Source organism: Octodon degus, unplaced genomic scaffold (assembly GCF_000260255.1).
Source record: "Octodon degus isolate 3935 unplaced genomic scaffold, OctDeg1.0 scaffold00009, whole genome shotgun sequence".
NCBI classification, from domain to species: domain Eukaryota; kingdom Metazoa; phylum Chordata; class Mammalia; order Rodentia; family Octodontidae; genus Octodon; species Octodon degus.
In genome coordinates, this window is record NW_004524585.1 from 7,697,083 (window position 1) to 7,721,117 (window position 24,035).

Sequence of the window (24,035 nt, forward strand, 5' to 3'; positions counted from 1 at the left end):
TTTCATTAGAGCAAAACCAGATCACACTAAAATTCAGTATTCAGAGTAGCTAAAATGTACAACCAGGCAGCTTCAACGCCAGCTAGAGAAGTTGCGGTTTCACCCAGATAAGGCTGATTATGCTAGTGCTATGGCAACCAGTTGCACCACTTGTAAGTGCTTGTGTGCTTAACCGCATGAGCTGCGCCTCTTCCTTTCCTATAAAGACTCAGAATAAGAAAAACAGAAGTACGCGAGGAGGAGAAACCACAAGGGCAGTCTTTACTGCTGTGAGCTTTTAGCTGTGCAAACAGCGGCCCTGTGAAAACAACACACTGAAAACCTCTTCTGCTTGAAAGTGAGCTTTTCCACTATGGCTGCCTGCTTGAACGATGCTCCCAGCCAACCCAGGGGCTCTGATCAGTGTGCTCAGCAAAGGGAAACAAGAAGAAATTAGTAGTGCCTTTGTCAGCGTTTTCTCTAATTATCCTCAGCTTCAGGGTATGAAGAGGCTGCAGATGCAGCAGCTTCCGAGAAGATGAGACGAAGTTCGGGAGCGAGGGCATTACTTGGTGACATGGATTACTTTGCGTACTTTGTATTTGTTGTTTATTGTCAGGTGTTGAGTTCACAAAATAGCGGAATTCACAAAACGGTGTAGTTCACAAAATAGTGTAATTTCAGTTTATCTCTCGGTTTCCAGAAAGGTTTGTGGATGCTGCAATGAACAATCTTTTCCTGAGCTAGAGGAGGAGCAAGACCCTCCCCCTCTTCAGTTTCCTTTCTTTGGGGAGCCTGGTTCACACCCCAGTCCTACTTCTTAGAAGTTACACCTTTCACCAGCACACACATTTGTTGGGTTGTTTGTTTTGTTTTAAAGCACGGACATAATCCTGCCTTCCTTAAAGATTTGGGTAAAAATACTGAAGGGAACACAGCCTTGTACCATTGCTGTTTGTTACACACTTGTTCACTTCCTCTTTTTTTTTTTTGCTAAACAGCAAGAATTTCCCACTTTTACAGTCACTGTCTCATAATTTGCATCTTTAACCATAGTTGTCATTATTAATGTTATTATTAGCTACAGCGTTGGGAATCAAACCCCCAGGACTCTACACATGCTAAGAAAGCACTCAACCAGCTGAGCTACACCCTTAGTCCAATATTAAACTTTAATGTATGATGCTCTGCAGCCCATTTTGATGGTTCGCACATTCGCACATGGTATTTTACTCATTGTGGAGTCCCTCAAAGCTCATGGGCACAAATGCTGGATTTTGCATTAAGTAGTCTCCCCCCGCCCCAGAGCACAGTCATTGCAGAAGCACTGAACATTTTAGAATCCAATGGGTCTGCACTTAAATCTCTTATTTTCCCGTGAGTTCTTTAGCTTTGCTTACATTCATTTTGATTTTTGAACCCTCATCTATGGAGATACTGCTATGTATTCTGTAGAATTCCTGTAAAGGTTAGGTAAAATAATACAAAATCTATCTAGTAATTGTTTATTTAATAATAACTATTATGGACTGGCCAAATAGCTCAGCGGACTAAAGCGCCTGCTTAGACAGGCGCAGGGACCAGGATTCTATCCCTAGTGTGCTGCCGGCCCCACCCCCGTGGTGTACTGAGACAGTGACTGAGACTGGGCATGGTGGTGTGCACCTGTAATCCCAGCACTTAGAAGGCTGAGAACAGAAGGCTCACTATGAGTCTGATCTACATAGTGAGACCCTGTATTTCCCTTAATAAAATATATTTTTTAAAAACCCCAAAAGCTATTATTAGTAGTACTAAAGCACTAGTCAAAGAATTTCACCCATTAGACCAACATCTGTTGGTGATTCTTGGAATTTCTTTGACTGGGATCTTAGTCTATCATAGAAGAAGTGAATAATTACAAAAATGCATACTAAGGCATTAGTACAATTAATTTATTTTTTCTATCTGGAGTGTACACTTTTTCTTCCCAAAGTAAGTCCTAGCTAAAAAATAATTACCTTGAAAACTACAGCTCAAAAATGCTGGCCTCCGTCAGTCCACACTAACCTTCCCAGCCTTCCAGAGCTCCCACCAGTAGAGCAGGAGGGTAGCGAGGGCAGGTGAGTGGAGGGAGGCCCTGGGGCTGGCATGTTTGGGCTCTAGGTTTGAAGGCTAATATTTTCCAGCTACTTCTTACTTTTTGGGGAAATGCAGCATTATGTAAATCTATACAGTATATCCTCAGATTTACATAAAGGAAAACACACCTTTTTATAAGAATTGAAAGATCAGCCTGGTATGCTGACATATGCCTATAATCCCAGTACTTGGGAGGCTGAGGCAAGAGGATTGCCTGGTGTTCAAGGCCAGCCTGGACTACATAATGAGGTCAAGTCCAGCATATAGTATAGCATAAGACCTTGTCTCAAAACAAGAAAACAAAGCAGAACAAAGCAAAACAAAACAAAAAACCCAAAAATAAATGAAAAGATCAATTAATTTTGGAAAAATGTTTTCAAAGAAAGAGTATGTGGGTAAAAAGAAACATGAATATCTTCACCAGTTGTTCTTAACCCTTGTTATCCACTGTAATCATCAGTAGAGTTTGAAAAAATGCCTAATAAATACATTACTTCACACTACCATTCTACTGAAACAGGATTTCTACAGGTGGAGAGTCATACTATGTATACACTAATTCATGCAGACTCAAGAAAGTTCATCACTGACACAAACCAGAAGGCTATAAACTGTGTTCCTAAGAACCCTGCAGCTTCACGGGGTTCGTGTTCATGAGTGGGTCTATGGTATGTCTGTGGAAAAATGGGTGGTGGCAGATGTTTTTTATGAGATTCTATGTTAAACAAAATGACATCAATTGCCCTATGTCTTTAGCATGTTAACACAATTTGTAGCTCTTGTGTAGTGCCTGGGGCATGAGTTTTTTTTTGGAAAATATTGATGTTGAACATCTTGAGACACATGAGTCTAAAGCAGAGACCTCAGTTTCACCCCCATTGTAGAAGAAGTGATAATCCAATGTTTCCCTCTAAATTAGAGATTAATATTGTAAGATAAAAAAGGAAACAATCGATTTCTCTCATACATGGTCATCTAGATTTTACTACTTTTTTTTCTCATTTGTTTAGTTAACATATGTAGCTGAAATTAGCAACATGGTGTTCTTTAAGCCAAATATAAACAATTTATAAGCACATGATAAATTTTAGAAGTTTATATGTGTGCACATTCACATGTACTTGTAAATAAAATACAGTATTTGTGATACTGTATATGATAATTCTTTGAGAGAAAGTGAGATCTTATTGCTACAGTTACTTTTTATTTTTAAAAAACAATACAAAAGTAGTAAAAAAATTAGAAATGATGTAGAATTTCACTAAACAGACTCTTGAAATTATATTCCAAGAATATAACTCTAGCTGGTTTTTATGAACATTTGAACAATATATTTTTAATTTTTTTTCCATTTTAAAAAATGTATTTAGTACAGAGTCTACAAAGTCTCACTGCACAGATCAGATTCATAGTGATCCTTCTGTTCTCAGCATTCCAAGCACTGGGATTACAGGCGTGCTCCATGATGCCCAGTCTCATTCACCCCTCTCAGCAGACTCCAGGGCCAGAACAAAGATTATTCTATTGGATATTGTTGTTTTCAAATTGGTTAGTTGTTCAGGGTACTAGATATAAGCATGCAAAATTGTTCAAAATTATAAAATATTAAAAAAAGAAGAGAGAAAAAATTTAAGCATTAATAGCTCCTTTCAGTAGACCAGCAATAAGGTTCCAGGAAGTGAGAGAGGGTGCAGGGCCAGGTCACAGAGGCTCCGAGGCTGTTTGGGGCTCAGTGTGGCTTTCAAGATGGTTGGGTGGGGCGTTATACTTATAAATAATGAATTATTTTATTTTATTCCTTTCCTTGGCTGTAAACAGCTTCCTTCTTTATTTTTACTCCATTTTACATACTGATTGTTTCCTTAAAAATTATGTGTTTGTGTGTGTGTGTGTATGTGAACACACATTTGAATATGAACATTAAAATATTATGAATTCTGCAGTAATCAAGAACAGCTTTTTGCCCCAGCCCAATTCCTACCATTGGTTCCTACTTCCCAGATGCTAACTTAAACATTTTCAGATATGCTGCCATTTGTAAATGGTATTTTTTTTTATTATATTGTGTTTTCTGTCTTTTTAAAAAAGATTTTTTTTTTTTTTTTTTTTTTCCTCGAATGCCTTCAGGGCACTTTTGGCCAGCAGGAGAGGTGTGAGATTTTTTGTGGAACTGGGGATTGAACTCAGGCCTTTGCCCTTGCCAGGGAAGTGCTTATTCCACTGAGCCATCTCCCTGGCCCCTTACAAAAGATTTTTGATGACTATCCATTATTAACCTCCTCTAGAGTCAAAATGTTACTGTACAGAAGCTCTATTCTTTGTTCATGGGCACAGTCTTCTTATCACTTTTCTTTCTCTTTTTTGCAGGGAGTGGGGGTGGGAGGAGTACCAGAAATCAGAGGGATTTTTTTTGCTCCGAATGCCTTCAGGGCAGGTTTGGCTGGCTTGAGTCGTGGGGATCGAACCACAGCAACCTGAGCCTGACTGCTTTGTTGAAGCAGCCACTTAAAGAACTGAGCTAAGGGGCAGGCCCCCGAGTACCGGAAATCAAACTCAGAATCTACACTTACCACTCAGAATCTACACTTAATACACTTACTTCTCTGAGTTTCAAGGCTCTTTTCTGTCAAATGAACTACATGTTAGGGATATCACCCTGCAGGGAGTGGGAATTCAGCTCCGTCACACAGCACCTGCCTGGAAAATGAGAGGTCCTGAGTTCGATTCCCATCCCCCATCTTCCCCTCAACAAAAGCAATATCATTATAATCTTGTATTTGTACCTGGACAGAATTCCTTGGAGTCACTTTCTGACATTGACAGCAACTATTTTACTTAAGGTGTAATGTGAATACAACCAATATTTTAACACAGAGTCTGAACAAGGGATACCTTAAAGGTTATTAAACAGTCACTATTTTGTATCTAAACTTTGTTTGTATAGGACTATGGGCAATGGACTTTAATTCTCAATTTCCTTCCCTATAAAACATAAAATAATTGTTAACTGGGATGACTTCCTGAGATGGGTAAATACAAAACACCTACCGAAAGCAGTGAGCACAGTGTCTGGTACACAATGGTTTTTCAGTAAACAGTCATTGTCATTGTATTTACTGACAAGCTAATGGCTTCTCTGAAATTTCATCAATACCTTGCTTTTAACTTATGAAGAGTGTTTACCCTGCCAAACCTTAAGTATCTGACACTGTTTGTTGGATTATAAATCATATATCAGAGTTGGTAAAGTAGAATCCTTCATTTTTACTTAAGTACTTCATTATTATTGTGCTGTACTATGAGATTTTTGTCAGCCCTCACTTTTTGTCTTGATTTACTTTTCCTGCTTTGTACAGCCTGAATATTTATGGAGGTCAGGTTTGCATTCTAATTCTTTGCAATGTGCCACCATTCCTTCTAGGTCAGTAGTGAGAGGTGGTATTTATTTCATCTATTCTGTTTCCCTCTTCTGTCCTTGTACATTTCACTGATTTGCAAACTAGACAGGCTTAAATCCCCTTAGAAATGATGCTCCATTTCTTTCTATCTCTTTTTCTTTTTTTTGCAAGGGGGGGTGGGATGGGTATTATTTAAAGCCCTAGTGTTTCTTTTGAAATACCACTTTCACTCAAAATTGATTCCTACTTTTTTCTGAAATCTGTGATGGGAGACTTCGGGGTGTGACTTCAAGGTAACTTTGATTTACAATCATTTAAACATTTTGAGGTGTAAAAGAAACATATTGGGAAAGATAAATTCAGTAACAATACATGTGTTAGAATAACACAGCTTTGAAGATCAAGTGTTCTGTTATCTACATTTTCATCTGTTTAATGTATCCGTCAATTCCATTGGTGATTCACAACAGGATTATAATGGGTAAAAGAACTCTGGGCGAGAGGATTTACAGATTTTTGGGGCTACGATGCCACCTATTGAAATATTACTAAATAATATTTTGTTCACTTAATGAAGACAAGGAATATATGTGAAAAAATAAGGTTTAAAAATGTACTCCCAGAAGACTAAAGACAATGTTTTTAAAATATATGGAAACATCAATTGTACTACTATAATCTATTTTGTTTACTTGAAGTGTTTATAGAATTTAAAAGAATGTACAGTAAGGGTTCAACACGGTTGTTCATCAATGATTTGGTAATGTTCTCATGATGTTTGCATTTGTAAAATATAATAGATGAATTCCTTATTCATAATATAGAAAGAATTGAAAAATGTCGGGGATATTGAAATGTTATTCCAGACATTGGAGAGTAGTTTCCTCTATATATTGTTGCATCTTTCTTTATTAATATGTGGATGTGATGCTTAATAATCGCAATAATTACATTCATCTTGAGGAATCGGCAAATATACATACGGTATCTTATTCAATTTTACTTCCCTTTCACTTACTATCCATCTCCCTCTTAGCTTTAAGCCCTTTTTACTTCTCCAAAATATGTTTCCCTCTATCCTATCACACTTTTCACTTTGAGTTGTTTGTATTGTAGTATCTCATACGAGAGAAAGCACAGGATCTGTAACCTCTTGGGTCTGATTTATTTCACTTAGTATTGTGGTCTTGAGGTACATCCATTTTCCTCCAAATGACTCAAATTTGTGCTTTATGGTTGAATAGTATTCCCTCATGCATATATGCCTTGCTTTCTTCATCCACTCTTCTGTCGGTGGGTCTCTATTTTCTATTAAAATGATGTGGTTCACCTACCTTCTGTCTTATTTCATGTGCAGAGCCAGGTAACACAGAAGTTATTTGTCTGTGTACTGACTACTTTTATGGAAGGCAGTAGATGATTTATTATTATTATTATTATTATTATCATTATTAATTTGTGTAGGGTCTCACTACGCAGCTTGGATTCCTAGTGATCTTCCTGTTTTCTGCCTCCCTAGTGCTGGGATTACAGGCTTGTGCCACTGCTCCAGGACTCTATCGCTATCTCAGTACACCACGGGGATGGGGCCAGCATGGCACACCCGGGATCAAATGTGGTCCCTGGGCCTGCCTAAACAGGCGCTTTAGTTGACTGAGCTATCTGGCCAGCCCTGATGTTAATCTTTTCAAACTGGGTTATTTCATGAAAGTCACCTTTACTATGTTCCTACTTTGAGACTTGAAGAGGTTGTCTTTGAACATTTAAACAAAAATTGAAAATATTTTAAATTTAAGTATTCTAGTGGATATGGCCTATCAAAATTATTTTACAATGCAGAAAGCTTGAAGAGTCTCTTAATGGGCATTGGTTTAAATTTTAGAATGGCTTTCAATTTTAGAACTTTACAGCAGTCCTCTAAATTTTTTGAGTAGTCAATATTTTTTTCATATCACATATCATGTTGAATAAAATTGTAGTGAGTATTGAAAATAAAGAATGTTGTGGTCACGAGAATGAGCAAGTTCTTTTTTATACAAGGTCTAAACAGGAAGGCTGAGTCTTGGAGTTTTCTTTCATAAAGATAAAAGGGTGTATGTATGCATGTGTGTGCATGCTTGAAATACCAAAGAAAGAAAATAACACAAAACATGGGTGATTTTATTATAACACAGCCACCCAGTGGAGGAATTCAAAATCACATTCAGAAATAAATGAGTATTAAAGAAAATATGTGCTTAACTTGAAAAGTCTTTATGGGAAGTAAACATGGACATAGAAAAAGGAAAATGTGATAGATCTTTAGATATCATGTTGTTATCCAGGGACATTAAATTTTGTTGCATCAAAGATTAAAGGGTTTGTGGAACTGTTGAATATGACATGACAATTAGATTAGAAATATCTGTTACTCTGTTCCTAAGCTTTTATAAACCTTTTCACAGCTGAACAAAACTGTAGTACTGTAGAATACATGCTATGCTGGCCATGTCCCCGGGCATCTGAGATGTTGATTGAGACTGGGCGTGGTGGCGTGCATCTATAATCCCGGTTCTTGGGAGGCTGTGAACAGGAGGATCATTATGAATCTGACCTAGTAGTGAGACCCTGAACACCTTGTAGACTCTTCCCTAAATATAAATAAATAAATAAATAAATAAACTTGTGTTTGTTGTGTTAGTTTGCTTGGCCTTCTTATGAAGATACTGTCGTTTAGGAAATTAAATTGACAGATCCTTGAATTTTCTTTAATGTTTATAACACATGTAGAACACTGAGCAAATTGTAACTTACTATACATAATCATCTTTCAGATCAAGGTTATTTCAGCTTTTCTAATTATAGGAGTAATTTTCCTCTGAGATTAAGTCCTCCTGATTAAGATGCATTTTTACTTAGCTTATAAACTTTTAAAAGAACATATTCTCTGTGCAGTCTAACACTGGTGAAAAGATTTTGTATACTGCAAAGTTTCGATGAGGAAAAGGCTGAAAGGCCAGGCTGCTGAGGGAAGAGAGATACCCAGGTGTCCAGAGCAGAGCCTTAGAGTCAGATGGGCTCAGACTCAAGCCAGGATCCCATACACCAGTCTGGTCTGAGACACTTGAATTTTCTAAGCTTCAGAGGGGATTTTATGACCTCAAGAGAGAAAATTCAAGCAAAAGCTTTTTTTTTTTTTTTTTTAATTTTATTTATTTCTTTAGGTGTGTGTGTGTGTGTGTGTGTGTGTGTGTGTGGCCAGCTCAGCCCACCAGGGGGCGGGGCTGGCTGGCACGTGGTGCTGGGGGATTGAACCGCGGTCCCTGTGCTTTGCTGAGCTTGTTCTAAGTAGGTGCTTTAGACCACTGAGCCATCTCACCAGCCCCTCAAGCAAAAGCTTAATGGATGGCAGGAAACCCACTCAGCAGTCAGTACACATTAGCAATTTATAATAATAAAATGATATCACTTCTGAGTTACTCTTTAAGTTTCTCAAAGTCTGATTCTTGGGTGTTTTTTTTTTTTTTTTTTTCTTCAGTACAGGGGGTTGAACTCAGGATCTTGTGCTTGTCAGGCAAGCACTTATTCTACTGAGCTATCTCCCTGATTATCTACTGATTCAATAATTTATTTTCTCTCCTTCTTTTTACAACTCTCACTATATCACTGCCATATGGAGATTTTAACTTCTTTTGGAAGATATCTAAGAGGCAGATAACTGAGTCAAATGGAATTTCTACTTTTAGTTTTTTGAGGAATCTCCACACTGATTTCCATAGTGGTTGGGCCAGTTTATATTCTTACCAACAATGCAGTAGAGTCCCTTTTCCCTACATCCTTGTCAGCATTTGTTATTATTAGACTTTTTTTATGATAGCCATTCTTTCTGAAGTAAAATGGTGTCTCCATGTAGTTTTTAATTGGCTCATTTGTTTTATTTATGCTAATAGTTTATCTTAGTTCATTGAAAGGAAAATTTGTGTTATTACCTATTTATTTATATTTTGTAAGAATCCTATTGATTTTTGTCTTGTATTGAGTAGCTATTTTGAAGATCACAATATATAGTGTAGAAACTATTTTTACCATCTTATTTAAAATTTTGTTTCAGTTCATCATAAAATAAAAAGAAAAAATACTCTCTGTCATAATACCTCTTTTAAAATGCATCACTTTTGAGCCTTTTGGAATTAAATTGATATCTCTAAAATATTTAACATATATTTGTCATCATAAACCATTTACTAGCTGGAAAGATTTTCTTTACCAATAATTTTCCTCAATTCTCATTTCCAAAAATTTAAGTCTTAATTAAGTATTTCAGGCACTCTTTATTTGCTTTTTTCTTGGGCTAATATTTTCTTCAAACAGCATATTATTTCTACATTTGCTTTTCTCTTGACTTATATTGACCCATTTTCGTTTTCTTGTGAAGTTGTTTTTTTACTAATATGTATTTGCCAAATATAACAATTGCATTCATCATAGGAAATTTACATTTGAACATAGCATATTGTAATTCATCTTTCTTTATTAATCCATTTTCTATTTCACAAAAATTATTGATGCAAAATTCAAATGCTTCTCCATTAGACCTTTCTTTAATGATATTCCAACAGAAAGACTCTGAGGTGAACCTAAAGTTCCTATTACTTTAATGTATTAAAGCACAGCTTAAATGCATTCAAGAAACCCCTCAAAACACTTTCTCCACTCCCTAGCCACTATCCTTGCAACTTAAATAAGATGAGCCTCTGACAGGCCTTGATAGCACTGTCTGCCTTGCATTTCATGAATCTGTTCTACAGCTCAGATTAAACAGAAATCACTGAAGGCAAGGAGTTTGCCAAAATTGGTCACGTGCTCCTGGCATGTGACATAATGTCCACTATGGAGCAAATGCTCAAATCGTATCAATCAGTGAATGAGTCTTGGAAAACATCTTTCCTAAAGTTTTTCTAAAGACTTTTACAGGCTTGAAATTAATCTCAACAGTTTTCCTTTATTCTATCATTTTTCTTATTTTGCCTGATAATTTAAGAATAATAACAGGGTTTTAACATATGTGGGTTTTGTAAACAGGACATTAAGAGACAGAAAAAGGTTTCATTGAGGCAAAATTGTCATGTTGTTAATGTTCTAAAATAGACATGATCTGTATACATACATATGTGTTCCTATGTATATGCATATGTATGCATGCTGTATACTTATAAGCACATATGAAATATGAAACAATCTAAAAAGATTTTGTTTTCTATTTTACAGGAAAAAGCACACCTGTTCCTACTTCTGGTAAGAGTTAACATCTGCATTTTATTTATTTATTTTCTTGTTGCAAAGATTATATATTTAATGTAGATATAATTTTTTACTTATTACTCAAATAAATTGTTTTAAGAAACTGAATGGTCTTGACAGTCACTTGTTCTTAAAGGGCTAAGGATGTGGCTCAGTGGTAGAGCTCTTGCCTTGCAAAAAAAAAAGACATAAAGTTTGGTAACTGCCAGAACATACTGAATTGCACGTCTATTATCATGTATAAATAATAACTTTTCTTAACCTTCAAAGTAAAAACCATGACAGGATTCCAAGTTCCCTTGAAAATTTCAATACTATAAATAAAGTTACATCACAAAACTTCGTACCTAAGAATGAGCTAAAATTTATCTGAGTTGTAAAAGCTAGATATAAACTTATGCTTAGGAGTAACATATTTTCTTTAATAATTATATTTATCACTCATTTGTATTTAGATTTAAACATACATTCTTAGTTAATTGTTCTTATTATTAATTCTTAAATAAATTTTTGTCTTTTAAAAAGTATGCCAAAGACTTGATTGTTGAATAGTTTGTAAGAATTGTTATCAAATTGTGCTATCACAACTAAATTTATGGTCTTAGGAACTGTCCAAATCATGAGAAAAATAAATTTGAGTAATGAAGATGCTGCCACTAAATCTGTATATATTAAACACAAAATAGTAGAGAACTTAAATTGAAGGGTAAATATGAATCATATAACTTCAATATGATTGTTATTGAAAATGTACTGTTTAAATTTTATTTGGTCATATAGTTGACAGTAAGCATTAAGAAGATAAATAAAAATATTAAGACAATTTTGACTTAGTATTACGATGCAAAACAGTATGAGACACATCTCACAATTAGATTATTATAGGAATTTTTTTATCATTAAATGAAAATTCATTCCAAATGATGAACACCGACAGAATATTTATGCCAGTCCTAACAAATGGCCCTCCTAAGTCTTCAGGGGAGGTAGATTGCTTTAGTTTTTGAAAGACCTTACTGTTACAATTCTGTAGTCTCACAGTATGTAATACTAAAACACTGCTTTAAGTAAATAAAAGTCACTCTTCATAGCATTATAGTTGATCTAAACTTTTACTATTTATTTAGTTATATTTGTGGTACTCCCCACATTTTTTTTTTTTTTTTTAGACAGGGTCTGTCTAAATTGCTAAGTTTCCCAGGCTGGACTTTGACTTGCCACTGCCCGGCTTCTACTTCTCAGAGTGGTGGGATTACAGGTGTACACCACCATTCTTAACTTCCATTTTTTAAAAGTTAGCTCTTTTATAAAAGTATAAATTAATACCTTTTTTTCCGGCATAGAAGTGAGTTGCTTCGCAGCAGAGGGCTGCATTGAGCTTAGAATGGGCAGCGCACATCAGGGTGGCAAGGCGCTCCCTGCCCTTCGGGGCAAGTTTCCTTTCCCTCTGCAGAGTCACATAAGCATCCAAATGAGAAAGTCAAGTAAGTCAAAATTGTGACCCAAGATGCAGAACAGTGTTTTCTCACAGATTTTGCCACTAGGAACGCAATCAGAGCAAGCCACTGTCCCAAAGTAAAGGACAAGGTGAAATGGGCACGTCAAGCTGGTGGGTGCTTTATAATCTTAAGTTCTCATTTCTGAAATGGGGACTTACAGTGAGCATGAAAAGGTAGTACATGGTGAACGAAATTTAGGGGGGAAGAAGGCGCTGAAATACTCAACATCAGATGAATACATAGAACGTGGTGTGTTTTTTTATTCTTCCATTAAAAAGCACACTTTTCAGTGAAAGAGCAAAGCTGGATTTAAGGCCTTTGTTACACCGTGCTAATTTGTGCCCTGCCATTTGTACACCCGTATCATCAGATGTACTCATTTTACTACAGCTGGCCACATTTCCTCCTCATTGTAAAGTGAATTTAAGTCACAGAAATCTTACTTCAGTGTCTTATATTATGTCTCTTTTGTCAGTATGAAGTTGACGCTTTGGTAAGAGTGGATGATTTCTGTACGTGCCTATGAGTTTTATTTTCCAGGCTTTTCTCCATCTTTTCCTTGGTTTGTATTTGATTTTAAAAACTCAATCTGTGTTTCTGTAAGACTTTTGTTGCTCATTTTTTAAAATCCTAGCTCCTAGTACATAATAGCATTAGTTTTGAATTTTCTTTTCTCCATGATTTTGTCAGTCTTGTAAATTCCCTGTATGCATCTTTAACCAGAGGGGTCCACTACTGGCAAGGTAACTGTTCTAGATAGCTGAGAAACCAGTGATTGAATGGCAAGGGAATAGGTGATAACTGCGCTTAAGTCTGTTTTCCTATATTTTTTAATCCTTACTACTGTGTATTTGATTTATTATCTATCTCTGTGTATTATAATGCATTTTTTACATGTGTATTTGGACCTATATTTGGATATGTGTATATACAAATTCATACCCACACCATGTGTCACACTTAGACTATGTGTATACATGCATATGTGTGTGTGTGTGTGTGTGTGTGTGTGTGTGCACAGATGGACACTCTGATGGCCTAGGGACTTAGTGTACTGTGATAACCACATGTTTCACAATGTGATGGACATATTTATTTTCTCCTCCGTCTCCCATTGACAAACAGGACTGACTGCAACAGAGAAGCCTCCTAACGGCCCCTTGCCTGCTCCCAGCACTGCATCCTCACCCGCAAGCATCTCTGAAAGAGGAAACGACTCTTCAGAGACCACACCTCCTGCTAGTCTAAGTGGTTCCTCAGCCTCTGACTCCCCGGGCCCTTTGGATAATGCTAATGTTCTGAATGTGACAGGTTGGCATAGAAACGCTCTTAATCAACATGCTGTGCAGTAAACTTATCTTTAAAAAAGCTCTGAAGTAACCAAAATAGTTTTTTTTCCTGACATTATATGTGCAGTTTCTTGGATATGATTTTATCCGAATGAATAATGTTTAAGACATGTTAGGTTGTATAAAAATTGGTTGGCTAAAGCAATGTATACTTGATTTAGGGAGAAAGAAAGGGGTGAAAGAATGACCCACTAAGTAAAATCAGGAGTGCAACAGGGATTTTTCTGAGTACATGTGTAGCACGCTTTTGTAGTGAACAGCAGTTTGAGGTAGAATGTGTGATGCAGCTCTGTGGAAAGGAAAGAGCGGGGGACACGTGAATTCTTCCTAGCAAGAAGTCTGTGTGAGAGGTCTAGAGAATAAGGCAGATATGTTCATGGTGCTAACTGAAGTTTTTACATTGAGATATGTCTTTGAGCCACGCTTCCCATAGCAGTGGATGGTGGAGTGTTAAAGAAAGTGCTGTTGGTCACTGCAAACAGCAAGAGCTTTCTGTGCTTGGATGTCAGTAGATGCAATGAATGGGGCCTGGCCGCGCTCGCTGGAGCATCTGCCTGTCTGCAACAGGGATGGTTGGAGCGCACATCTTATGCTGTGTAGTGAGTGCTGCTTGGGGTAGGACGACACGGTCCTTTGTGTGCACATTCTGCGTCGAGCTCTCTTTTCCTTCTCTCCTGGGCTCCTCGTAGCCGTGCACAGGCTGGAGCTCTAAAGTGGAACACGTCCATTTCCTTATTCTATTCCAAGTTAGCATTATCAAAAAATTATTGAGTTTAGGCCAGTTAGTTTTAAACATTCACTGTAACATTTGACAGCTTTGTTATGCGGGTTTCTTTTAGGGCTATTTCAACACGTTTTTTATTTTGGAAACTGAGTGCACGTAATCACGTTTCTAGTGAAACACTAGACTGATTTGGGAGGCATATGGCTAGTGAGGACCACTGATGTCTCTCACATGCTGATGTACTAGTGACTTCAGCTCATTTTATACTCACTTCCAGAGTATCTGGTTCAACAAACTATCCACACGGTAACAGGCCAGGCACTTCTGAAATGATGTGCTAGGATGCCAACTTCTTAGGTAAAAAGATTTACAGAATACTGTCATAGGGACTAAACTATTTGATAGCCTAAGAATGGCACTTAGCTTTTTCTGAAAAACAAGCATGTGTTGCAGTATTTCAACTATTGAACTGCCTTTTAGCAAAATGGATAATGCTTTCTTTTAGAGATTACAAGATTGTATATGAAATCTTTACCTCATTTTCCATGCTGCCATAGCAAAGTACTGACTTAGAATATATCTAAACACCTTCATTGCCTCAAAGTTTTAGGAAAGGCAAGTAAAGATGGTAGGCAAATGCTGCTGATAAGCAAAATATTTCATGCTGGGCTAGTGGTAGTGAAACTCTTTAAAGACATGGTACAAATCAAGACTTATTTATTGCAAGGTGCCTATGTGGCCCCTCTGTGTGTTGTCACCCAGTGCCCTGCTGCTGTGGCGAAGCTGGGGTGACATGGCTCAGGTGTCCATTGCTGAACACATGCCAAGGTTTGCCACCACTGTGACAGAGGTTTTCATGGCCTAAGCCAGGTCATTCAGCTTTCCATTCAAAGGATTCCAGATTTTTCTTTTCTTTTTTCTTTCTTTCTTTCTTTCTTTCTTTCTTTCTTTCTTTCTTTCTTTCTTTCTTTCTTTCTTTCTTTCTTCTTTTTCTTTCTTTCTTTTTTTTTTTTTTTTGAAGAACTGGGGATTGAACTCAGGCCCTTGTGCTTGCCAGACAAGCACTTATTCTACTGAGTTATCTCCCTAACCCCTTAGGAGTCCAGATTTCATAACACACACACACACACACACACACACACACTATTATTACGCATTCAATTCACTCATAACATTTTTCTACCTGAACACACATAATAAAGCCATAGGTTTACAGGAAGCTGGTGCCACAGAACAGACTTAAAGTGGGACACGTTGGAAATGAGGGTGAATAATAATAAAATACTGACTTAATTCGGCCACAATAGGTTTATGGTACAGCGTGCTTGGAAAGTTTCTTTGCTCTTTCCTTGTTTATGCATATATCTAGGAGACAGTTTTTACTAACTTCTCTAATGGCATAGAACATGCTCTTCTAGATTGTTCTTTTTTAAAAAAATGGTTACAACAAGCACAGCTAAAGTGTGGAATATTGCTTTTATAAAAATCATTTATGCATGTTTCAAACGTATTGATATGGAAATAGATATGTGTAAACAGACAAATACAAATATTTGGTATGTAGTTTGCATGCCCAATAGAAATAACATTTTGAATTCTATTTCTTTAATAGATCATTTTCACCACTATGCAATGACTTCTACTCTCCTGGCAAATGGCCCTCTGTGTGTGTGTGCATGTGCATGTGTGTGACAGACACACCCGTTTCTCTAGTCCCACACCTTCTCTAATGTCAGATATTATCAGTCGTTAACTGTGCCACAACAGTAGTTGAAAATGGTCACATCGACTTCCATTTCTTGTAACTTTTCTTAATGCTGAACCTAGCTTTTGGCTAGTCTATCCATTAGATGCTTGCTCTATTCCGTGTCTATTTTCCTACTTCTTTGTTATGGAGGATTCCTTTCTTATTCGACCTACAAAGAAACGTCCCAGCTTTGGGTCTGTAAAGTAGGTGGTGAATTCTGAAAAGCCACAGGGGTCTGGGAGCTCCCGGAGATCTGTAAGTGGGGGACCCATAGCTCCACTTCCAGCCAGAGAACTCCGTGTTTCAGTAGATTGGGTCACTTCACAGCCTGATAAACTGTGACGTAATTTGCTTCTTAGTGAATTTTCAAATGCAGTGGGAGAAATTGACGCTTGGTCTCACGCTCTCACCCAGGTGTTGCAATCACACCGACGCCTCCCCCTGGCACGCACGCCGACTCGCAGGCGCCCTCTGCCGGACGAACTGACACGCAGACACTCAGCAGCAAGGCTGACCTTAGCACGCTCAAACCCGATGCACGCCTGCGCGAGCCAGGTTTGCGGGCCCTTCACACTTGTGCAGATGTAAAGAGTCCATGTCGACTGACTGGCTTTAGGAAGGGCGTGAAAAGATATAGCCCCTTGCTCCGTGTTGAGCAAGTTAATAAATTGGAATTTCGAAATTACCCATAGGATGAGAAACTATATAGCTCAGTCCTCCCTGGGGGCGGAGCCAGGGCTGCAATACCAGGGATTGAACCCCTGGCCCCTCACCTGCTTGCAGGTGCTTTAATCCGCTGAGCCATTTGGCCGACCCACAACAGCTTTAAAAGAGATGAAATAATAATGAAAATTCAGGACAAAAATGTCCTCAGGGAGAAATAGTTATCCAAGGATGCTGTATGTTTCCTTATAGTTTGGGCAACTATACAATGAAAAGCTCTATTCTTTGCAAGCAACAACAGATAATATGACAGAATATTTGCCCCAAATCTCAAATCAACAAACAATTGTCAGGAATAGCAGTAAAGTAACTCCTGCTATCAGTGAAGAGCACAGAGAGATTGTAGTCACAATCAGTTGTTATTTATGGAATGATTATCAAAGAGATGCTCATCTTTCCTATTTAAGCATCAAGTAGCTTCCAATTTAACATCTCTGCATGTACAAAAATGCAACACATTGTCTCCCTTGTCTTTCAAAAATCAGTGTCCAAATCACCGCATGGATCCTTTTGTTTGCAAGAAAACAAGTGCTTGTCTTCGCAGGTCCTAAGTTTGCATAGAACCTGAAGGCCTACATGGCCTCCGGTGAAATGATTTTGTTTCAAGTAAGAATGAGGTGTGGAAGTCCAGCACCTCAGATAGGAGAATAATTGTTTTGAAATATGCATTATCATTGTTTCCTTACCATGAAATGCATTGCAGAAAATCCATATGCTTTAAACTAAATGAAGGCCAGTCCTCACATCTTCCTTGATTCTGCCATTTCCAACTGCCTGGAAGCCATTGGAAAAAAGGTGTGCTACCTCTTGCAAATTCACAGCCTTGAAAGTTATGGAGAGGAGGAAGCTGTAAAATATCCAAAGAGGACAGGTCCTTGGGTGCTGGTTGTCACACAAAGTAGTCTGCTCTGCACTGATCAAAGGATTCTTTCTCTCAATGGCCAGCTCCACTAATTAAAGATCTATTAAGATTAATCAACGTAATTAAAACTTAAATTCCACTCCCAAAGTGTGGCTGAGATTACCTACTTAACAAGAGAAATGAGTTTTCAGAGGAGTTAAGAAGGTGAGAGTCTGAGGAAGGAGAGGCTCCAGACAGCCCTGGGGCGGGGGCCGCGTACAGGGGAGAGAAAAGAAATGTGGGACAGAGTTGAAAAGAAGGTGAAGTGAGACTAAAGACAAACTTGGATGCTTTCTAAAGGCCCAGTGCTATGTTAAGATAAAATTGTTAAAAGTTAATGAATGCTTATAAGTCTTTGGAGTCCTCCTATGTACCCAGAATGATGAAACTGCACTTAGTTTTTATTCATTCTTTTGAGTGGATGTGTGAGATTAGGATGTAATGACTTTAGAAGAATGAACTGAAAACCCAAACACAGTGAGGAGTGAAATAAATTTCCAGTGTATTGGGAAGGTGTGCTAAATTATTGGCTGCAACCCACTTGTAACTGGCACATGCCTGCCCACTCGTATCATTGGGCGAACATAGACTCTGAGGGTACTTGAGAGACTACTTCATGTCTCTGAACTGATGACCAAAGGTGCCATGAATGTGAGATAACCAAAGAAGCTCTCAGATGCAAGAAGCTCAGATGTGTTTTGTCCATAGCAACCAGCACAGTACTAGTCACCCGGTGGGCACCCAGTGAACGTACATGGAGAATCTGTGCTGTGCTTCTCTGGGTGATGTCTGGGGGAAACGTTGCATGCAGTGAGGGCATTGGAGTCTGACAACGAAAAGTCTTAACCAAGGACAACTTGCAGCTCTTCCGCTACGATCTTAGATTCTGCACTAGTTCGTTCAGTTCTGATTGGAAGGAAGGGAATCATGTCAGTGTGATGTGAAGTCTGTAGGTTCCAAACCAGTTTGACTTTCTCTCCTGGCAAGGGGGATTATATAATGAAAATAGAATTGTAAACTTCAGCCAGAAAGAAAAGAACCCTGAGCTCAGCTTCCGCACAGGCAAAGCCCACTGTGCTCTGTTTTCAGAAAGTTAAAATTGAGCACCTGCAGGCAGGGGCTTCCCCAGGGAGGGGCACCCACTCATGCGAGGCTCCCCACAGGTGCCAAGTCCTATTTCCTCTGGTCCAGCCCTCCCAGCCTCTTCTCAGAGTTCTTCTCCAGTCCATGTGCTCCCAGTAACGCCAAGATAGCACTGCTCTCTGCAGTGCTGATGAATTTTTTAATATTGCCCAAGGCAGCACTCAGCAGGGAGGTTGTGGCTACCATGTGTGCGCTGAGGTACCATGGATGTGCTTGACTGGCTGGTATTGTGCTTCAGTAGTCGAGTGCACATTGGCTGACTGATCTTTGCCCTTATGTGCTAGCGCTGGTGACGGTGCTGATGGCCCTTCTGGTTGCAGGTATCTCAGGAGAGAGGAGCACAGTCGCCGCCTTTCCTGCAGACACAGACTCCACCCCAGCAGCTGCCCTCAGCCCTGCACGCAACAGCTCTGCTCTCCCACTTGCACGCACCTCCAACCTCAGCACCTCAGCTTACACCTCAGGTTTGACCAGGGTGCCAGTGTATTGGGCTGTAGACCATGAGCTGGAAACGGCACGCTCCCATAGAACTCTTTGCTCTAAATATTCTCAGGTTTCTGGCTTTATACATTGTCATATCCTGCTGCTAAATTAGGCAAAATAAACTTATCAGTAAATTTTTTCCAGGGTATATTTTATTTTATTCTTATAAATTAAACATGAGGTTCGTGACAAAGAAGAATGGACAATGGGCTTTAATAGCATACAGCTCTAGGATCAAATCCAGTTTCTTTAATTTTCTAGCCAGTTAGGACAGCTTAGCAGTACTTTTCCTTGTACAACAATGTATATAAGTGTACTCATTTGATAAGATTGATGCAAAGAGGAGTAAACAGAAAACCTGACAGTCAATAGGCATGTTGAAAAGGAACTTGCTCCTGCCAGCAGCCCAAACAAGGAAAGCTGTACTTGAAAGGGAAAAGATTAGTTTGAGGAAGATTGCACATCAGGTAAGAATTATTCCAAGGAAAAATGTTTGCCTTCAATGTAGACACCGTGTAGTTCAAATTCCTGAAATTAGTCCTCATCTGAAAGGGAGCTTTGTGGACAAATCTTTGGTTCATTTGCCAGTGTCAAGTATCAGTTCCAGTGAGGCTGCCGCGAGCATGAGTCCTCTTTGTTGAGCAGGACTCCCTCTTTCCTTGGACAGCAGCCTATTAACTTGTATTCTTCTGTTCATTGCCTTGCAGATCCCACCTCTCTTGCCTCTGCATCATCCACACAGAGCCCTGCAGCAAGCACTCTTCCTCCAACCACAGCAATAGGTGACAACCTCACCCCCAGTCACGCAGCCACAGCACCCCCAGTGCCGGGATCTGATCTGCACTCACAGAGTCTCCCACTTGCTCTACCTAAGGCTGATTTCTTGGAGAAGTTCAATGTCGTGTTCTAGTCCTCAGAGCTGGGGAACTCTTAGAGCTGGGTCTGTGTAGCAACAGCTGATGAGATTAGGACAAGAAGTTTCTGTATCCCTGGCCACATGGCTACAGTCGCTTCCTCAGGAAGGTGTACTTGATGAAAACACGTGTGAGAAATAATTGAAATGGTTGGAAGCTCTTTCTCTTATAATGGGCTGAAGTATCAGTGTGGAAAAGACTAGTTCTGGCAAAAGGAATTTCCTTTTCAAGAGATGAATTTCAGTTAAGCAGGGAGGGACATGGAGTTCAAGGACAGGGGTCCCCCCTGGATAGCCCACAGCGACAGTGGCATCTGGATCAGTGAAGAGGGTGCAGCCAGGCCCACCTTGCTCCCACAAGTCCTTGCAGCTCTGAGACCAGCAGAGACCTCTTAGCTTCCCTACCCTTTAGTCAAATGCGTGGAAGCACACACAACTCTATTTGTTCAGAAAGTATTTTGTTTGCAAAAATTATGATGCAGAACAAGGTAGCCCTTACCTACTGTCCATTTTTTAAAAATAGAAACCTTATAAGGGTTGTAATTGTCTAAATGTTCTTTTAGATCAATGAAGGGGATAAAGACCTTCCTTCTCAATAGTTTTGGCAGTATGAGTATTCAGGCATGTTGCCACACCACAATCAGATGTTTAATAAAATAGTAATGCTGTGAATATTTTGTTTATTGGATGAATTTTAAATTGTTTCATAGTACTGGGTTATTGGCAAACTCTATATTATATGTTAGACCTAGTTAGATAAACACTGCAGTTTATCAGAGTAAGGTATTGTAAATTGCTTTTCCCCAAAATATGTACTAAAACAAAGTTTTAATCATTTACTTTTTTTTCTCAGTTACAGTTCCTACTACAACCAAGATACCCTGCGGTAAGTTGTGGCTGTTGTTTTAGGAGCAACACACATCCCTTGGCAGTTGTGCTGTTTCTTTCTTCCTTATAAGCTTTCAAGCTCACTCAGCTCACTGGTTCTAATTTCTCAACAATAATGAGCTCTAATTCTTAAAGGCCAGTATTCACCAGTGACAAGATTTGTCCTATTCTGACCTGGTTTTGAATACCTGAATTAAAAATTACTAGTTAGACAATTTTGGTGAAGCACCCGAACTACAACTGACGTGTCTGTAAGCTAATGTGGTAGCAAGCTTGCTTTGGGGTGGGGGCACGGGTTCAGTGTAATGGCTCATGTAAGATGCGGATAATGTTTTGAAAGCTTATCAGAAAGTAAAACTATTTGTGTCTGTCTCCATGTCTGTCTGTCTGTCTGTCTCTGTCTCTCTCTGTCTATGTTTCTCAATCTCTCTATCTTTCTGTGTCTGTCTGTCTCTCTCCCTCTCTGTCTCTGTCTCTGACTGTCTCTTTCTTTGTTACTCTGTCTCTGTCTTTCTGTGTGTGTGTCTCTCTCTCCTTATTTCTCTCCTTCTCTCTCTGTCTCTCTGAATCTCTCTCTCACTCTCTGTCTCTGTCTTTCTGTCTGTCTGTCTCTCTGACTTTGTCTCTGTCTTTATCTCTCTCTGTCTTTATCTCTCTGTCTCTCTGTCTGTCTCTCTCTGTGTCTCTGTCTCTGTCTCTGTCTCTCCTTCTCCTGCGTCAACACTAAAACCTGAAAGCGTTTGTACCTATCCTTTACTCACTTTCTTCCTCTCTTCTCAGCAGAAACAAGTTCCTTCTGCATGGTCAGGCATATACTTCCTTTCACTTCTAAATCTCATCACTGAGGCCACTGCCTGCAGTAGCTCTTCACACGCTTCGTGCAAAGATCTGTCTTTATGTACTCATGTTGCCAGTACGAGCCTCTCTCATTCAGCCCTGGCTCCCTGTCCTCCAGCACCATTACCTCCTCAAGTGCTTCCCCTGTGTTTCTCCAAACACAGATTCTCCTACCTCAGTGTCTACTTGTCTTCTCCCTCTGTCCTTGCAATTCTCTTTCCTCCTTCTTCTCTGGCCCCTGCATTTGTTTTTATATGCTCTGCTCACATTTAAAAGTGCTATGTGAGCCATCTTCTCAGGAAACCCTTTTCTATTCCTTCACTCTGAATAGACCTCTTTCTCTTTGTCACCATGTTAGTGTGGGCTTGCCTTGTGCTTGTCTGACTTCTGCAATTCAGTCTGCGTGTGCTCCGCATCAGACTGCACTTTAAAAAGCTGATAATGTCTGATTTGGCTTTGTATTCTTGGTGCTTTGAATAGCGTCTTCAGTGTAACAACGGTGTAATATTTTCTTGTTAAATAAAATGAATGTTTAAATTAATATTTGCTAAACTATTTTTACCAGACCATAGAAGTTATTCGCAATGAATGATGTTTAGGAAGCGTTTTGTTATTAATAATCCTCATTTTATATGATTTGAAAAGTGAAATGAGAGACTGTGGTCTCCGAATATTAGTGTTCCAAGTACACGGAGAAATGTGCATAAAACAAAGGAGACTATTGAAAAAGAAGAGGATATTTGTTAAGTGTAGTTTTCACTTTTTTGGAGACAGGATATCACTGTGCAGTGCAGGCTTGTTTTAAACTCACTATGAAGTTCAGGCTGATCTCAAATTCGTGGTGATCTTCCTGCTTCAGCTTCCCAAGTGCCAAGATCATAGGTGTGGGCCATCACACCTGATTTCTAATTTTTTTCATCCTTCCTTTGTCCATCAGTAAAATATTACTAAGTTCATATTAATGATAGATATTATCCATGGGCCTGGACTTACAGTAGTTATCAAATAAATAGGCTGTTTTTGTCTCTCACAGAATTCATAATCCATTTAAGACAAAAATTAGATGTAATAACTATGTAACATAAATTTATAATCTGAAGTTCTTGAAACTATCAAAGCATAATATGAAGACACTGCATGCCCATCTAGTTTTCATATCTCTGGAGATCTTTTAGTGATTTGACATGTTTGAAAATATATATTGAGGCATTTGTACTAAATGCATACTTGTTCTTTCTGAATGAAGGATAATTCTCCTTTTTATTTCCTTTTAGATCAACAATATGATCAAATCTCTGTGACTTACACGTATTACAAGGAGAATACATCATTCACAGCACAACTGAATGGTTCTAAGTCCATGAAGTGTAATTCTAAAAACTGTGAAGAAGTGTTGCAAAGACTGACAGGATGCTCAGAGCATGTAATTCAGATAACTGATGATTCATGTTCTCGCCATAAACTTTTAACGTTACATGTACCACCAGGTAAATGTCAACCCAGTGATGCTCCTATATGTACAGTAACAGGGCCGTTCTGTGTGTGTATGTTATTTGTTTGTTCTATTATTAATCTTTAATCTATTTGGTAGAGTCTCACTACACAGCTGTAGTGATCCTTGTGTTTTCAGCCTCCCTAGCACTGGGATTACAGGTGTGTGCCACCATGCCTGGTCTCTGTGGCTGGCTCAGCATGCCTGGGGGGCAGAGCCAATGTGGCATGTGGTGCTGGGGATCCAACCTCAGTCCTTATGCTTGCCTAATTAGGGGCTTAGTTCGCTGGGCTATCTCATTAGCCCTACCATGTGTGCATGTTCTAGCGCTCCCAGGAACCAGGATGGTAAGAAACAGTGTCAAAGGAAAGAAAGTCAATAGTGGAATTTTCTTCTTTCCTGACCAAGTAAAAATTATGAAGTAATGTAAGTCACCTCTTTATATGCTTTAGTCTCCACTGTTAATTTCTTCTTCTTCTTCTTCTTCTTCTTCTTCTTCTTCTTCTTCTTCTTCTTCTTCTTCTTCTCTCTCTCTCTCTCTCTCTCTCTCTCTCTCTC

The 24,035-nt window shown here is 38.8% G+C and overlaps 1 protein-coding gene across 1 annotated transcript in view; it reads left to right on the forward strand.

Annotated features, from left to right (window-relative positions):
• Window positions 1-24,035, forward strand: part of Ptprc (protein tyrosine phosphatase, receptor type C) — a 145,088-nt gene that overhangs the window by 43,896 nt on the left and 77,157 nt on the right. The window contains exons 3-8 of the mRNA XM_023707392.1: window positions 10,746-10,772; window positions 13,403-13,588; window positions 19,185-19,328; window positions 20,055-20,129; window positions 21,114-21,146; window positions 23,260-23,472. Of these exons, the coding sequence (XP_023563160.1) occupies window positions 10,746-10,772; window positions 13,403-13,588; window positions 19,185-19,328; window positions 20,055-20,129; window positions 21,114-21,146; window positions 23,260-23,472 (678 nt within the window). The remainder of the gene's footprint in view (window positions 1-10,745; window positions 10,773-13,402; window positions 13,589-19,184; window positions 19,329-20,054; window positions 20,130-21,113; window positions 21,147-23,259; window positions 23,473-24,035) is intronic.